The 18955-nt window shown below is 33.6% G+C and overlaps 1 protein-coding gene across 1 annotated transcript in view; it reads left to right on the top strand.

Annotated features, from left to right (window-relative positions):
• The window catches only part of LOC116771989 (cell adhesion molecule Dscam2), a 33055-nt gene that overhangs the window by 10357 nt on the left and 3743 nt on the right, over window positions 1-18955 (top strand). Inside the window, exons 8-34 of the mRNA XM_032664006.2 lie at window positions 548-692; window positions 859-1121; window positions 3617-3778; window positions 4493-4792; window positions 4865-4984; window positions 5127-5300; window positions 7450-7600; window positions 7777-7927; window positions 8061-8190; window positions 8459-8626; window positions 11698-11828; window positions 12355-12565; window positions 12676-12822; window positions 12901-13056; window positions 13156-13295; window positions 13596-13752; window positions 13828-14005; window positions 14093-14283; window positions 14602-14787; window positions 15025-15161; window positions 15552-15708; window positions 16206-16346; window positions 16529-16684; window positions 17132-17289; window positions 17421-17493; window positions 18150-18239; window positions 18645-18807. Of these exons, the coding sequence (XP_032519897.2) occupies window positions 548-692; window positions 859-1121; window positions 3617-3778; window positions 4493-4792; window positions 4865-4984; window positions 5127-5300; window positions 7450-7600; window positions 7777-7927; window positions 8061-8190; window positions 8459-8626; window positions 11698-11828; window positions 12355-12565; window positions 12676-12822; window positions 12901-13056; window positions 13156-13295; window positions 13596-13752; window positions 13828-14005; window positions 14093-14283; window positions 14602-14787; window positions 15025-15161; window positions 15552-15708; window positions 16206-16346; window positions 16529-16684; window positions 17132-17289; window positions 17421-17493; window positions 18150-18239; window positions 18645-18807 (4336 nt within the window). The remainder of the gene's footprint in view (window positions 1-547; window positions 693-858; window positions 1122-3616; window positions 3779-4492; window positions 4793-4864; window positions 4985-5126; window positions 5301-7449; window positions 7601-7776; window positions 7928-8060; window positions 8191-8458; window positions 8627-11697; window positions 11829-12354; window positions 12566-12675; window positions 12823-12900; window positions 13057-13155; window positions 13296-13595; window positions 13753-13827; window positions 14006-14092; window positions 14284-14601; window positions 14788-15024; window positions 15162-15551; window positions 15709-16205; window positions 16347-16528; window positions 16685-17131; window positions 17290-17420; window positions 17494-18149; window positions 18240-18644; window positions 18808-18955) is intronic.

Below are 18955 nucleotides of genomic sequence, written 5' to 3' on the forward strand. Positions count from 1 at the left end.
ATAGTTAATTTCAAATTTAAACAATTCTATTAGATAAAGCAACTTCACTTAATCTACATTTGATAAGTTAAATTGACTTATATTTCAGTTTTCCGAGTAAAACTTTTGTCTTATGTAATAGATGGCAATATAGAAGCTATCGAAAAATGAAGCTGACATCTGATACGTGAAAAAGGCGGATTGTGAGACGTGGTCGTAAAGCCTTGATGTGGTGCTGAGTCAAGTCAAGTTAAATATGCAGATAGCATGTGTTAATCCTCATGCATTATGTTTATCTGTGAGCTTAAAAATACCAATGAATCTCAAACTAAAATCCTCCAAATTAACATTTAAAGTACTAATTTACAGTCATTTATACTTAGATTGTGCTGGAAAATTCTTTTTATCTACTATTGTATAAAAACGTAAAGATCTTAATTGTATAACGACCGTAGATATATATTTAATGTGGGAAATTTTTATACTTTATTATTGATTGACAAAATACTTAATCTTTATTCAGTTCATTTAAAATTTCAGTTATTTTTGAACCTATATTTGTTCGCAGAATCGAAGCCAGAGTTGGTATACTGGTTCTCAGAGCAAACCTTGCAGCCTGGACCAAGCGTGTCTCTGAAATGTGTAGCCATGGGACATCCACCTCCACAATTCACGTGGTTACTAGATGGGTTTCCTATACCTACAAATTCCAGGTAAACAAACGTCATAGTAACAAAAGTACTAATTACAGAACCAATATAATACAATATAATAAATTGTATTTAATTAGAATTCACACAAATATTTAGAGTATAAAAAACTTGCTTATTATTTACAATGTACACATTACCTTAATTTAAAAAAAAAACATTTCCTTAGATTCGTCGTTGGCCAGCACGTGACACTTCAAGACGACGTTGTCAGCCATCTTAACATAAGTCGAGTAACAGAACAAGATGGCGGCGAATACGCATGTGTTGCCAGTAATTCAGCAGGAAAAGCGATCCATGCGGCAAGGGTGAACGTGTACGGGTTGCCATTTATTCGGGAGATGCCCAAAGTTACGGCTGTTGCAGGCAGTGATTTGAATATTAAATGTCCTGTCGCTGGATATCCTATTGAATCAATTACATGGGAAAGAGGTAATTTAAATCTATTTTATACCATGTCAGAATTAATTTTGAAAAATAAAGTTTCAATATTTTAAATATCTTTAGTTAACTTATAACTCTTTTGCTTTGAAATAAATGTGGTCCATCAAATTACATGTTACTTTCTAACAAATTTAATATAGCACAGTAAACTTACTTACGATCAGTGTACCGTTATCTCATAAGGTACTGCTGTATGTGCATTACTTTGAACATCTAAGTTGTACACAATTATAATTCTTTGTGTTTTCCTTGAATTATTTTTGTAAACAGAAAGTGGAAAAACATCTAAATACATCTCATTATTCAAATAGAGAAATACGAACAGGATTAAAAAGGATAAAAACAAAAGAGTATCAAATTAAACTGAGGGAGTCCGCATAACTTTCGACTAGCAACAGGTCGTTAAAGGAAATAGGTCAAGTGGGGAGCTATATAAAGAAAAACACCATATAAAATTACAATTTCAATGTAACAACGCCTTCCGATTCGACTCGACGTCACGTAACCAATTATTTCTACTGACTTTTGATATTGCCAGTACAAAAACATAGAGTATAAAAAGAAAATATTTTATATTTATCTTCATAAATTTTATCGATTAACTTTCCATTACAAATAATGTAAGTAAAGTTTATATTTGCGAAAATAATTAAAACATTTCAAAGTATCCCCCACGACGTCTATTTGTCACGATCAAAGGCGTGTAAAGAAAATATCTGACCGTAAAATCCTTAGCTCGTTTAACAGAATTACCGGGTAAGATCAAATTAAGACTCGCCGGTCACTCCTCCGTAATTTTCGTTTCCCTCTGACCCTTGTCAACAACGTTCTTATCTTTTCATAGAAAACTCTCATTACGAAACAGACTTTATTATATTACTGATTATTTGCGGAAACTCTTACAATTTCGGATTAAATAGCGTAAGTAAAAATCATTTATAAATACCCTTAAAAAGGAAATAGATTGGAGGGTCTTGTGTAATAAAAACAAATATTTATGTACGAGTATGCTACAAATACTATAGAAACACAATGGCTTCCGAAAACTATTGTGTTGTACAATAAATAAACCTTTAAATTAAATTAACTGACTTTCTTTCCCTGACATCAGTAAATCCACAAAAAACTACACTTTTATACCGTAATGTTTATTTTTTACCAAAAATTAGAGTCAAGAATATTTGTAAGGACCGTCTTATTGTTTGTGTTTCGGTTTCGTAAAGAAATTAGCAAAAATATTTCGCCCATACTTAGCCTTTCTAACCGAGTATCGTAAGTGAAAAAAATACTTTGATAAGTGTGTTAAATTTAACGTAATTTTATATAGGATTCTAAAAATTCTAAAAGTAACTCGAAAAATATGTTAAAAATTAAAAAAAAATTCAACTTAATCCATATTTTCTTTATTCAAATGTATAATTTTATTTTATTTAAGGACTATAATTTCATTTAAGGACCTGAATAGGTAAAAACTTGTTAACCCACTATATTGATTTATATGATTTTATTATATATTACGAATATCTATTTGGTATATTTTATTTCGGTATTTTTTTTATTTCATAATTTCATATCGAATGGTTTTGTTATGTTAATAGTTAAGATTATTCTTTTTAAATAGTTTGTAAATCAGTACTTTTTCGCTTAATGTATAAAAAATTCCCGTGAGAGTAAACAGTTAAATAAGCCAATTTTTTTGTAATACTGAATTTTTTTAACACATCTAATAATACATTTTGCGCTTAATATATAATAATATGCCATTTAAAGCGGGCTCTTTATGAAACTTAAAATTGAGTATAAAACACGTAGTCAACGTCCAACTTAAATAGTAAAAAGTGATATATGAATAATTTATCATAGTCTAAAAAATTTCTAATTGGATAACACTAAAAAGCAAAACAAGGAAATTGTATATATTCAAATAATTTGCCGACGATGCCTCATATTTTCACAAAACTTTTGCAACTCCATCAACAGTGAATTACTAATGTGAATTTTTATTTATTGTCGAGGGCTTTGAACATAATCCTACACATTTCAAAGACAGATGATATTTTATATCATTTACTTTTTCATACAAATTTTGATGAAGACAATCTTATAATTTAGTTATATCGGTGAATATTTTCTTGGGTCTACGAAGGGACTATCAAGTTCAATACTAACCTCGATGTCTCTCATACATATCCAGGGACTATATTATAGTACACGTCTTCAACATCTTGTAATCTACGTAATAGCACAGGATCTCAATAGTTACGACGGGCTGGAATTGAATAGGATGCAAGCCATTCAATTTGAAACTACTGCTTTGCGACTAAATTACTCGTATTACGTCTAATTCTAAGTACTATTCTTTAAGATTACTCCACTTCATATAAATGACTACATATATTAGAAAGGAAAAATTATGCGAATGTTTTCAGCGTCCAATGACAATAAAAACGTAAGTCACATAGCGTGTTTATATTTATCAACAGAGGGGCAGACATTACCTTTAAATCGCCGCCAAAAAGTGTTTCCGAACGGTACGTTAATAGTGGAACAAACACAACGAGGAGAAGACGCCGGCACTTACACCTGCCAAGCAACAAATAGACAACGTCATGTTGCACGAAGAGATGTCGAAGTACAGATATTAGGTACAGTAAAAACATATTGAATTAATAAAATTGTTTATTACAAATAAATTAATGTATATCCAAAAATATTAAGCCTCGTTTTTGGTATTGGCAACAAAAACATAAATTGAAATCAATGATGAATTGATAATTAAATTGGTTTTCTTCTCAAGTATACTTATACCGCATATTCTTGAAAAAAGCCTTAAGTTAAGAGGTACTAATAATGATACTAAATAATATAAAAATACTTGGTTCATATATCTCTTTAATGTTATTTGGGCAAACGTTTACTAGTCCCATTATTTAACGGGCATCCCGCCAAACAAATTTTATTTGGAACAATCATATATCAAAAATCTCATAGAAAAGTTTTATTCTTCTGACACAAATTGAACGTTAGACATTAAAATTTGACAGAAAATCTCATCTCTACTGAAGTAGATCTAGAGCTCCATAAAACCGAAAATTCGAGATTATAAAATTTTGAATCCATAATTCATTAATATTATCGCGTTTACCGTTTTTAATACATCCTAAGATTTTTGAAACTTGTTTAATAGTCAATAAAAAATACGAGATAAACCTCTACGGAGCTGGTTTTGAAAGTCTTATAAAGTAGCTCAATAATTGTAATTTATTTGGCTATAAAGTTTACAATTAGTTAAACTTTTAATTAAGATCGAATGAAATAGGAGATGTTGTTGCTAGAGAAGTTTAATTTTCTCTTTACAGTCCAACCAAAGATATTGCCCATTCAGCCACTGACGAATTTATTAAGGGAGGGCATGAGAGCGGCTATTTCCTGTCAGATATTGGAGGGCGATTTGCCGATTGCATTCCGATGGGAGAAAAACGATCAGCCTGTGACGTCATCGCCATACGCTCCAAGCGGTATAATAACGAGGCGAATGGATGAGTACAGTGCGTCGCTCGTGATAGAACACATAACTTCGCTACATAGTGGAAATTACACTTGCATCGCATCAAACGTGGCGGGTTCTGAGCGGTTTACCGTACCGCTTACAGTTAATGGTACTTTACTGTTTCAGTTTAATAGTTTTGTTTGATTAAATTTATTTGACTGTATATAATATTTATGTTTAGTACCACCAAGATGGCGGCTAGAGCCAAGCGATGTGGCTGTGGCTGCGGGTCAGGACGTCAATCTTCAGTGTCAAGCTGATGGCTATCCAAAACCCAATATAACATGGAAGAAAGCTGTTGGTAAGATAATGGTTTCTTAATATTATAATCCAAACCGTATTATGTATCCTGCACAGAAAAAACATTATACTTAAAAATAATTTAATTCATTCAAAACTATTAATGTATAATTTAAAGTATCAATATGCATGGTTATTGAAAGGTAACACTCCTGGTGAATACAAGGACTTCATGTTTGAGGGAACTTCACGGGTTCTTGAAAACGGCTCCCTGATATTTGAACGAGTTGCGAAAGATAACGAGGGTCACTATTTGTGTGAAGCAAGAAATGATATAGGAGCCGGGCTGAGCAAACTTATCTTCTTGAAAGTTAACGGTAAGTTAAAGTAAATAATCCCTTGTATTGTTCTAACTTGTTCAAAGAACAAAGTACTATAGACACGCCTATTTTATATTCTGTGGTTATTATGATAAGAATTCAATAAAATAATAATAAAAACCTATAACAAACAATTTGACGTCGGCTCCACGCTCAGTAAAATTTTATTGAAGAACGCAAAGCATTTTTGTGTCAGCGTTCTCGTTGTGAAAAAGCATCGCAATGTCCTAACGACTATGATAGAAATGCTTAAATAAAAATTCCTTTTCTATCCCATATTTCTCATGATTTTAAAGGAATGTAATGCTATATATACCTTATACATATTTATACAATAAAAAAAATATATTTTCTTTGTTAAATAAATATTGCCATCATTAATATAAATGTAATATTAGAATAATTATGAAACTTCTTAAATTGTTGCCAAGTTATCAGCAAGAGCGTCAGATACAGTTAACACTAAGTCCCTACCAAAATTACACTTGACAAATATAAAAGCTACACAATATTGTCCGTGGATAGAATTATAAAACTTCACAACAATGATATAAAGTGCCAAGTCTGTTGTGTCTAATTTTCTTTATTAACTATTGTATTGGATAAAGTTCGCGGGAATAGAATTCCTTTTGTTAATATATCCTCTGGAATTTTTATGACATTTCAAATTAATGTTTCGTACTTTTAGAGGTTATTTAAAAAAATTCAAGGTACCAAGGCTTATCGTGTTATTTTTTTTAATGAAAATTTTCATGAAAATTTATTTTATCCGCCTATTATTCAAATCAGGTACATTTTATTGAAATAAAATATATTTCTGTTGTGTCCTAGGCCTTATCTTTGTTAAAATAATGATCAATAAGATTATGTCACATAATAAATCATAATTATTTTAAATAGTTATAAATTCGAATTTAACTACTACAGTTTAAATATAACAATTAAAATCAAACAATTGACGGCCATATAATGGATTACTGACAAAAATAAATCAAAGAGGATTTTAAATTCAAAAGCTAAATATTGAGATATTTCAGAGGCCGTCAACCATTAGGAAAACAAAATGATGGAATATTAAATTGAAAACAATAGATAAAAAGAGTAGAAAATCTGAAACTCAATTCTATTACAACTCTTTGATGTTACGGATATTATTTGACTTACAACTTTAATAAATCTCTATACAAAAGAATCTTTTACATTATAATATTAAAGTTAAATATAAAGGAAACTTCTAAAAATAGCATCTTTAATGATCCGCATTCATATAATTACAATTCAAGGAAGGTCCGCAGGTAATAGCATATAATGGTGTAATTAGAAAGTAAGCATCGAGGAAAGTGGAATTGTGCGGAAAGGAAGCTAAGCGCGTCTGAGCAGAAAACTCAATGGCCTTCCGTCGCAATACGTCTCAGCTCTTTATTGGAAAACGAGACAGTTGGCTTCCACTAGAATAACTCCGTGTACGTGTTTGTAGTCTACGTTATTGGCTTTTGTGGAGCAAATATATCACTAGATATACCTCTCAAACATATCACATGTAAACTGTCCGACGTCGGTAATAAATCATGGCGTAAATAAATAAATTTAATTAAATTTATCATCAAAACTTATGACCTTACTCATTTCTCTAACAGAAATTATGTACACGTAACAGTTCCAAATTTACTACCTACGGCCTAAAACAGAAACAAAACTTCTAAACACACAGGGATAGTTGGAGGCATAGATCGTTTTCCAACTAACTCTAAACGTATAAAATTTCGAAGTTCAACCACGATTGAATCACAAACAAACGAAACCATCGTAAATATTTACAAGGATTATTCGTGATCCCAAAGTAAAACAAGGGTTCGATTTATGCAAAACTAACAAGTTTCTGGATGCTTCGGCACTCGTAAAGAGTTTCCTAGTTTGGCCCTCGGATGGAGTCACGTTCCCGGTCAGTTTTGCAAATATTTAAGCTCCTACAAAATCGTGCTCCACCAGTTTTGTTTAGAGCACCGCATGCCTTCTTTGTATAAGATTTAAACTTGGTCTTTTTCGAGAAGCTTAGATTAAAAATCTACTAAAATCAAATCGGTTTATAGTTGAAATTGCTTTAAAGTATTGACCGGTGAAAATTTAAAATAGTATTACTTTTTAGCCCCAGCCAGATTCCCAATGAAGAGCAAAACTGTACAAGTAACAGCAGGTGAAGCAGCTCATCTTCAGTGCGCGGCGTCAGGAGACGCTCCACTTGAAGTCAGTTGGAGAAGTCCTCATCATCACACCATCGCACATCATCTTGACCAAAGGTAAGGATAGATATCAGCATGTGAACGTCATCTTTACATTATTTTTCTTGTCTTATTGGCCGAGCGCCTAGGATGTTTTAAAAGAACATCTAACAACAATATTAGATTTGTATAAATATTTATAAGTTCAGAGTATTGAATTAATATTATTAATCTAGTTTATTTAATTATAACAGATATACAATACGCGAGCAAGTCCTGGACGATGGTCTAGTTTCGGAGTTGAGTATTTTACAGACCTACAGACAAGATACAGGTGCACTGACTTGTCGAGCATCCAATGCTTATGGACAAGACGAAATGCTTATACATCTTGTTGTCCAAGAGGTAAGTACATACATGGATACTTGTTATTGGTACTTTTGTTAATGAGTAACTGAAGTTAAATGCCCACAGAAAATATTTTTTCAATGTGCCTATCATCGACGTCTTCTATAATTTAACTTTCTCTTTTTCTTAGGTTCCTGAGATGCCAAAAAACATAAGAGTTATTGACCAGCAGTCCCGATCAATACAAATATCTTGGACTCAGCCATACGCTGGGAACAGCCCCATTATAAACTACATTGTACAATACAAGGAAGCTCCTGGTAAACTTAAAGAATATTTTAAGTTTTCTTAGGAAATAGTATTTTATGTCAAGTTTACTGTTGATTCATCTACACTTGTCAACAATATGCGAAGTGAAGTTATTTACAATATGCGAAGATTTATTTCGTTTGACTATACAAAAATTGTTGTAAAAGTAATATTTTTTTTGTTTCTTACTTTTGAGTTTATGCTTTGAAATAGTTATGTTTGAAGAAAAAGAAGACTATTTAAACTCATAACAAACATGAAGTGGATCTGTACTTCCAGAACCATGGCCAACGACTCCTCAAAAGGTTATTGTCCCTGGCAGCGTGACGTCATCCAGCGTCCAGAACTTACAACCAGCGACGTCTTACCACTTGCGGATCATTGCTGAAAACCGCCTGGGCCAAAGCGAGCCCAGTCAACTGGTACAGGTCACTACTACTGAAGAAGGTAAGAGTATTAAAATTATCAAAACAGAGACTTAACTGTTAAAATCAATTACCACCATTTGTCCTCGTCTGCCACAGCACTAAAATGTGGCTTATAATTTATATATTTAATTAGTTATTCAAACCTACATTGTTTCCTGGCAATATTTCTTTTGGTAAAAAAAAATATGTATGAAAGATATATGGAACTTTTTATAAAAGTCAAATTGATTGAAATTAATAAGTTAAATTGATCGGAAAATATTATTTTCGAAAAAGAAGAAACTATACGAAAACTAACAAAAGGTCCTAGAGTCACTCCTAAAGTAAGAATTAAGCGAAACCACCAACTGACAAAATTAGCAATTGTATTAAATTATTGTAAAAAAATAATAAATATAAGTTGTAATAATCTCATTGTTAATTGTTTATGACCTAATATAATAGTCCAGGATCCATGGTTCGTTTTTGCACTTGATCGCTATCAAGCTGATTTTCCATGTGTAGCTTCATTATGATGAGACGCCCAACAATTTCCTGTACGAAAACTCGATTGTGGTAGGTAACTGGAGTAGTAGGGATAAAATATGTTGATTTGATGATTTTTAAATATGTTTTACAAACTATATTTTTTTTTTGTTTAATCTAAATATTTTTAGAAAATATTTTTCCAACAAAATGTATGGTATGATCAATGAGTCCCCTTTTTCGAACATGCATCAATAACGAAGTCGTAAAAAATTATCGCTAACCAGCTTATTTTTCTATATTTGCTTAATATTTATGTAATTTAATAATCATATTATCCTACAAATTGCATGGAATTTTATCTCAGGTCTATTCTGAGAAATTGTAAATATCACAAGTCCATTTTTTTCATTACCAACTGTAGGATAAAAATATTACATGATAGGTAATTGTGGTTTTTGCTCAAATGAAACAATGTCATACAAGAAAACAGTTATGTATCACTAATCCGACAAGAATAGTTATTTTGTTTGATTTCCTGTTTGTAATATAAGAGACAGTGAAACCATGTCTATATAATTTTATTAATTTATTTTTTTGAAAACTAGGTACAAAAATATGTTTATTAATCTTCATCAGATTCACCTGATGAATCATAGTCCTCACTTGCCCTCAAACCTGATATATAACTTAGTAATAGTATGAGAAAATTAAGTAAATTATATTATATCGAATAATCATTCTATAAATAACAATAGTATTAATAGGCCATCTTGTATATCAGAAGATATTCCTTCAAATGATGGACTTTGGGGACCATCAAAACAAAAATATTCATATTTGCCATCAATTATTGTCCATCCATAATCTTCAGGCAATTTTACCTTGGGGCACCCATGTGTGCATTACACCACATATTACAGGTGAAGGAAATTATTTTAATTGTTTGTAACAATTCTTGTTTTTGTTGGTGGTAAATTGGACGGATCACAACCTACTTTTTTTGTTTTAAAATTTCTTCATTTTCATTTGTTGACCTACCCAAACCCTTTTTCAAATAATTCATACCGTCCTTTGTTGATGTCATTTTTGGTTTTTAATTAATACATTCTGCACACATACTCATCAATAATTTTTACTACCTCATTCGATGTTGTTAATTCGTAAGAGTTGTTATCAATTCGTAAGAGTTGAATAATCATCAAATCTATTATCTATGTTATTTTATCCCTCCTACCCGTTATTTACTTTTCGTACAGGAAATTATTGGGCGCCTCATCATGATGAAGCTACTAACGGAAAATCAGCACGATTCTAATTATTTTTGGATAGAGGATCTGTGCTACAACTTTTGAGAGGAGGACTGAGATAGCGTACCATGCAATTTATAGGACAATATGATTATTAAATAACATACATATTAGCTTTATAGTAACAAGTGCAAAAATCACAGATACTGGACTATAGTAGGGAGTCATGTCTTATATAGTTCACAATTTTCTTTAATAAGAACGCTAAACATATCTACCCAATCGTTGTTTTCTTTTAAAGGAGACTATTCTCATTTCTACATCGAATTATCCTGAGTAAAACATTGTAGTGATTTAATAAAATACTTGCAATTACTGTTCGATTGGCTACATAGAAGCATCTAGAATTTTAAAAAAAATAGTTTTAATAATCTTATCAAAAAATTAGTAACATCTATTAATGTTCCATAGAAGATTACCTCTTGGAACATATTAACTGAATTCGTGATATAAATATACTTTCAACAACTTTATTAGGCATTTTAAAATACTAGCATGTCTTATTTAAAAAAAAATATTAAAAATAATCAATTTAGAAAAATAATCTAGAAAGTAATCTATAACAGATTACGCCAAGAGACAAATTGATGATATACGAGTAGTCCTAAGAGTATAGTATGTGTATACTATTCTAGTAAGTCTCTATGGATAACTATAATTGACATTTAACAGAAATAAAATACTTCCTAAGGCGAATAGTCACTTCCCTAATAAGCCCCAGACGAATAGCTTTAGAATTTTAAAGCATTCTTTGTCCTTAAACAGAATGCTCAACCTTATCTACAATATAAAATGATTTAGAAGAAAACATCTGTAATACATTAATGTCATTTATATAAAGAAGTTAAAAAAATAAATGTACAAACAATTTTAGAGTAGGATCTCAATAGATATAAGAAATTGTGTTATCTCTACTTCCCATATCAAAAATTTGTTAATATCCAAATAAATGGAAATTTGAGTCGAACATAGTTAGTAGCTTACAAGCTATCATTATAAGTTAAATGAAATAACTTAACTGGTCTCTAGACTTAACTGTCAGCAAGGCTTGTTATTTGTTAGTTACAAAGCATTTTGTGAATGACCACAACATATGTTTATAAATTTCCATACAAACATTATACGGAGTTACATTATAGTATGCTTAAAATTTCCCCTTCTTTCAGCATTGTTTTTCTGAGCTCGCTAATTCGAGCTTGGGCTTATGCCCATCCATATGGTTTTGGATAAAACTTTAATTATATAATTCTTGATCTTTATCAAACATTAATTATTGAAATTATATATTAAAGTTAATAATTGTTCTCGCTCTCAGTACCTAGCGGCTCACCCATAGACGTGCGAGTCGAAGCAAAAAGTTCAACTGAATTAACAGTGAGTTGGGATCCGCCCCAGCGAGATCTATGGAACGGAAATATTCTAGGCTATTACGTGGGATTTCAAGAAGTGAGTATCAACTAAGTGGGTATTGGATTATAAAATGTTATAGCGCTATATTGCTTATCGTTTAGTCCTGATAGCCTGAAGGTTAAGGCCCGCTTCTAATCCATGAGGACGCAGGTTCGAAACCTGGCAAGCACCAATGGGAGTTCTTCCGAATTATATGTACTTTCTAAGAGATGCCACTGAAATATGGTTAAGTAAAATATCGTGAGGAAACGTGGCCTTATAATTTCAAATGTTAAGTTTGAAATCGCCAGTCGGCTACGAACAAACGTGGTGATTAATGTTCTAACCTTGACCAAGTGAGAAAAAGCGTTTGCTCAGCAGTGGGCACCAACAGGCTGATGGTGGTGATGATGATGATAGATAGCGTGCTCAGTTAACCTGGATATATATAATTTCTGATTACTTAGGATGTACAACAGAAAATAGCATTAGGTTTTTATAAAAAACATAAAAAACATAAAAATCTCATTTTGATATAAAAATCATATTAATAAAAACCGTTTCTTCCATTCCACACTACAAGTTAAACAGCAACAGTACAGTACTAAGTGCGAGCGGTCCTGGCGGTGCTTCATACACCGTGCGTACGGTTGAAGGAACGGGCTCTGCACGTGCAAGAACCACGCTCGCGGGTCTGCAGAAACATGCTGCATATGCTGTAGTCGTACAAGCTTACAACAGCAGGGGTGCTGGACCAGCTAGCCCACCTACTACTGCTACCACCTTGGAAGATGGTAAGAATATGACTCACTCTATTGAATAAAAGAACTTGAAAATTCTAGTAAATTTGCTTGTAGAAGATAATCCAGTTATCATATTATGATTAATATCAATGTTTTTTCAGTGCCTAGTCTTCCACCTGGAACACTTAATTGTAGCGCGCTGTCATCTCAATCGGTTCGTGTCACATGGGAGCCACCACCTATGCGAGGTAGAAACGGAGTTCTGCAAGGATATAGAGTAACGTATGCACCTGTTACTGATTGGTATGGTGAGTAATACTCTAAACTATGAACTACATATCCTACAGAATATTTGATATGATGTTAATTTATAACATATTTTTTAGGAAGTGAAGAAGCTGTGACAAAACAAATATCAGGGTTGCACACAACTTTATCAGGATTACGGCGTTATACCAATTATTCGGTGACCGTATGTGCTTTTACTGCTGCGGGTGACGGCGTTAGGGCTGCTCCCGTTTATTGCCATACTGAGGAAGATGGTATGATTAGACAATATCACTAGAACATATTTGTTTTATACTATCCAAAAATATATTTCAATGTTCTTTAAAATTGTTATAATTCTGTCTATTTTTAAGTGCCATCTGCGCCCGCGGATATAAAAGCTGTTGTATCATCGCGTAATAAGATCTTGGTGTCTTGGCTACCCCCGACTTCACCTAACGGGGTTTTAGTCGGTTACACCCTTTATATGAGCGTCATAGAAGATGGGAGGGAGGTCAGTAATAAGGAAAATAAAGTCCCCAAATCCCCCAAACAACTGCAGGAATATCTACCAAATAGAGGAAACTTGAATAAAATCAGAATTAATACAAAGACTAAATATTTTTTTAACTCAGTCAACATATAACCTGTTCTATACAGTCGTTTCTTAACATAATGTGAATGATCGTTTTCCAAAGACACTACTATGTATTTAACGCCTACCGTACCTGCGTATGTTTTTTTGTATATTTAGGTATTGACTCATATCTCATTATCTGTTATGAATAACTTCAGCATATTTTCATCTGAACAGGAGGGAACTCACAAGCGTATGTTGTCCCCACGTACATTATCACATGAGACGTCTCGATCGCCTCCACGGGCCATTCATGAGTTCTGGGTGTCCGCCTCCACCAGACTCGGAGAAGGTGATTCTACGAGGGTTGTCAAAGTACTGCCGTCAGACACCGGTAAATAATCTTATTGAACTAGTAATAAACACCATAAATTCTCTATATATTACCATACTTGAGATTTTTTTCTAGTTCCAGCAAGAATTACTTCATTTAGTCGAAGTATCGTCACACCCTGGAAGGAAAATATATCTTTGGCTTGCAACAAAGTTGGTGTTCCAATACCATCGACAACATGGAGAATGAATGGTGCAATTCTAGAATCGACCTTGAGAAAAAATGTTACCAGTGATGGCACATTGATCATTAGGTACGCAATTTTCAGCAAAACTAATGTTATTTATAAATACTGTACGTCTAATTATGATAACTTTAAAATAAATATATCCTTTTATAGCATGACACAATACGCTGACAGCGGAAATTACACGTGCCTAGTTGAAAATACTCATGGTCGTGACGAGGTGACTTACGGTGTCGAAGTGAAGGTCCCTCCTCAACCGCCCGTGTTAGCTGTGGTCGACTCGTACGCTGATTCACTACACTTACAATGGAGTGATCAGGGGGACGGTGGCAGCCCTATTTTAGGTAATTATTTGGTACTTAAAATTTTTCAGTAGCAAAAACTTAGTTAAAACTGTAATAGATTAAACAAAATTACGTAATAATATTAAAACACTTAAATATTTTAGAGATATATCGATAATTATTAGCACAATGATGCATATTTCAAGAGTTAAAATTATCACGTAACGTGTTTAGTACCTCATAAATCTTTACATTGAGCTTTCGTTAGAAAACCAATATTTGGTACATGAAGCAGCTCTGAGTTTGTGTTTAATATGCAAATTACATTCTTTCGCAACTTCATCAAATGAAATTAAGCTATTAATTAAATATATCCAGGATACGTTATAAACTACAAACGGGAGCACGGGGACTGGGAGGAGCTTCAAGTGGAGGCGGGTACATCTGAGCACGTGCTGCCAAACCTTTGGTGCGGAACCAGATACCAGCTATATATCACTGCCTTCAACCGCATCGGTACTGGTCTACCATGCGATATCGTGCATGCATATACCAAGGGCACCGGTGAGTAGTTCGTACTAATTGGATCTTTAGCATATAGTTTCCTGATATATTTCTCTATGAAAATCGGATTAATACCTTGCTCAAACGCTAGCTCTTTTACTGGGACCGAAAGTATTCCGTCGGTCTACCTGCCAATGAAATAAAAATAGAAAGATTATCAGAAAAGCACTAAGACAAAGATTCCTTAAAGATAAGTTGGCTATTATAACGGCAGTAGTAATTTTGTTTGATTTCCAGTGCCTGTGAAACCGAAGCACTCCCAGATGATAACTCTCAACACGACAACTGTGACGGTGTGGCTCGACTCGTGGGGCGACGGAGGCTGCGGGATATTGTACTTCGTCATAGAGTACCGGGAGATAAGTCAGTCGCAGGTAACTTTTAATTACACAATCAATAAAATGTTGTTAACAAATTTCAACATTTAAATAAAACTAATATTTTCGGATGTACTAAGCGTTCTTTATTATTTTAAAATACATACTCCCGACGTTTCTGTTACTTTGCAGCAACCGTGATCACGGGCAGACGAGACGAAAATGAAAAAGTCTTATATATTATTAAATTTCATCACATTTTTATTGATCTTGAGAATTCATACATATATTTTCTCGTTTGTGTCAGTTCGTAAGAAACGTTACTAAAATAGTTTTAAATTTGTAAATTACTTTAAACATTGTCTAATTTTCTCTTCTTCTTCATGTAATATGTATTTATCATTGTTTATGTCAAGATGATTCAGATATGAATATGTCATATTTCAGTGGAGATTAGTCTCGAACAGTGTGCAAGCAACAGAAAGAGTATTCAGTGTAACAGGACTGTCACCCGCCACGCACTACCAGCTACGGATCACAGCCCATAACAACGCGGGCCACGCTTTAGCACTTTATAATTTTACTACACATTCATTGAGTGGAAGTAAGTTATGAAGTTCCATATGTATCATACCTTTGCAACTGAAAAACGTAAAGAAGCTAAGCTGAGCTAAATGAGTCTAAAATTTAAGAGTGACGATAATAGTATTTAATGTTGCTTCTGTTTATCAAACCATATCACATGTGGAAGTAAGATGATGAGCTCAAATCCTTTTCGTGCTTGAATTGGAGGTCACAACCCAACAATACCATATTATACATACTAACATTAATACTTTTACGTGGATTATATATTAATATAATAGCACGATCGCTCGGTTCACCTTCTATGATAATTGTATTACCGCCATCTATCGTCACGATGTCTTAAATATTTTGTTCTTCGCAAATTTTATTATAAATATATACGGAATTATATAAAGTCATTACAAAAAAAGTTGTTCCGTGTCCATTATATATTTGCTTACCAGATTACTTACCGTTCTATATAAGTATACTGTAAAATAATAAATCGCATGTACCGTTTGTTTATTACTAAAGTGTTGGACGGTGAGGTGTCCCCGGCAGTGCCGGCGGCTGGTCCACGTTCTCTGGGTGGTGTACGTGTTTTGCTGCCGGCGGCGCTATCCCTGCTGGTGCTGGCCGCCCTTGTAGCCATAGTCTTATTAATTAGAAGGAACAGTTAGTACCGTTTATATTTGCTTAGTCCATTCAATCAACTTTTCGAAAAATGCTTAATCTTAATTTATTTATGATTGATGTACTCAATGACTCGAAACCTATCGAGCGATCACATAAAATTTCAAATAATGTATCAAAATGCTTTGTTAGGATAGTAATAAGCAAACTATAATCAATATCAGAAGCAGGCCCAATAGAGACAACGGCACCTGAGACAGGAGTGGGCGAGTCACCGTCCGTGGCCCAGCTGCAGAACAAAGTGAATCGCGACCAGCAATACCTCGCCACCCGCGCCCAGCACCCACCACCACAGCACCATTACAAACACGCTTCAAATGGTTCGTTGGTGATAACCAATACTTAATTGTTATAACAATGATTTGAATATGATTAATATTGAGATCTAAGATTTTCGCGAGTTTTATTCATTTAAATGAAACTAGTATTATTCGGATATACTACGTGGATTTTATTATTTAAAAACTACATAATCCCTCCACCTCAACCTCGTCTGCCCGTGATCACGGTTGCTGCAAAGTAACCGAAACGTCGGGATTATGTAGTTTTTAAATAATAAAATCCGCGTAGTATATCCAAATAATACTAGTTTCATTTAAATGATTAATATTGATAAAAATAAAGTGAAAAAATACTACTAAAGATACAAAAGATTGTGTTGATAAACGTTTCTCTCTAATTTATTTTTTGCATACAACTTGGTTTTTGCCAAATCAAATACCTCATCTTCTCTTCTTAGGGAAAACGATAAAAACGTTTATTTTCAGAATACATCGAAGACATCTGCCCCTACGCTACTTTCCAACTGACCAAACCGAGCGCTTACAGCGAGAGCAGCTATAGCGGCAACGTATACAGCGGCCCCTACCACTCCGTGAGAGGATCCTTCGTATATCACGATCTCAAGCAAAATGATAAATACAAAGTAGGATTGTTTAAGAATTAGAATATTTTGTAGTTTTGCATTCCAGGAGTACCTCTAGGATTAGTTTTAGAGACTATATTGTTTCTCGTTTACATTTAAGCCCTCGTCTCATTTCATTATTTATTCCACAGGGAAAAGAACCAGAGTATACGAAAGTACGACGAAAAGGAAACAGACTGCGAGATCCTCACTCTGAAAGCCAAGGTAAGCAACTTTTATCACTTTAAGTCGGTCAAAGCTTATCTATAAGTAGTTAGTATTAGTTTTATTTTATGTAGACGCACCTTCTATTAATTAAGTTTAATTTTACCCGTTTAAGTTTAAGTATTAATATTTGAATTTGACAAAATGATCGCCTTTTATGCAACCTGATGGGAGCGTAACTGGTGTTGTAATTTATAAAGGTAAGCATGCACATTATGTACTGTAATTTATCCTTGATAATTTATTCTTTATGTTTTCATTATCTATCTAGATTTCTTTCCATAAATGCCACGACTAGTACTGTGAATGCTATCATTTTCTAAGCTTCCGATCTTCAGCGTTTATTATTTCCATCGCTACATGTACATTAACAACATGAATGTGGTCACATCATACATGATTTTCTATTTACACGTTCTTTACGTGCTTCTCGCTGTTACAAAGATATCACGGAAAGGAATAGCATCACTTATTTGAAATATTATTTTGGACGAAAACAATGAAAGTATTCCATTTCCGTGTCATCACAACAGCGTCACCCTCCGACTGCAAAGGAAAATGCTACATAAAGACAACTTGTTTTTCAGAGTCGGACAACTTGGGATCAACGGACTCAGAGGTGAAGAAGATACTAACGCTGCACCTGCCAATTACAGAGTACGAGGACGACGCCAGCGACGACGCCAGCGCGCTGCATTCTGACAGCGAGCCCGGGGCGAGGCTACGGCCTACGCACCCCACCGCTTGTTAGTTACTCTCTGAATTATTTATAATCAATTCTTCAAGTGAGCTTCTTCAAACAAGAGCAGAACGACGTTTGCTGTCCTAGTTTCGTTTGATTTTTTTTTTTGTTAATTCGCGTCCTGTTATGTCTCTGATATGTCTTTATTCGTAGCTCATAGCTATACTCGTATATTTTTTACATTATCGTCGCTTGTATACTCACAAACTAATACTTATTTTTCATGGTTCGCGTTTGTGCTTCTATGTGGGAAACTAATTTACCCACAAAAAAAAATTTAAACTGCTAACATCATTATCTCGACTTTATTTTTATTTATATCCATCGTCATCATTGTACTGGCTTTCAATTCATTTTATTTCTCCATCTTTTATATGTTTGAATTAATAAACTCTACAAAATCCATCAGACCCCAGCGTCGAGCGAGAGGAGTCGTCATCGTCCTCGGAGAATTCGATGGGCGGAGTGGTGCGAAAGGCATTTCCCTCGCGCAAGGGCAAGGCTGGCGTCGGCAAGAGACACGTGCGCTCTTCCAGCGGATACAGCAGCCACAACGATGAGACAACCTTCAGGTGAATCCACTTGGATTATTGATTAAGATCTATATAATTCAATTGTCATTTATGTATAATTCTTTGTTTTGTATTTGGCCTATGTCTTTTAAAAGGAACGCTTCAGCTAGGGATTATAGTAGATGTTGGTCTTACGAAAATAAATGTC

This window comes from Danaus plexippus, assembly GCF_018135715.1.
Source record: "Danaus plexippus chromosome 16 unlocalized genomic scaffold, MEX_DaPlex mxdp_23, whole genome shotgun sequence".
NCBI lineage: Eukaryota > Metazoa > Arthropoda > Insecta > Lepidoptera > Nymphalidae > Danaus > Danaus plexippus.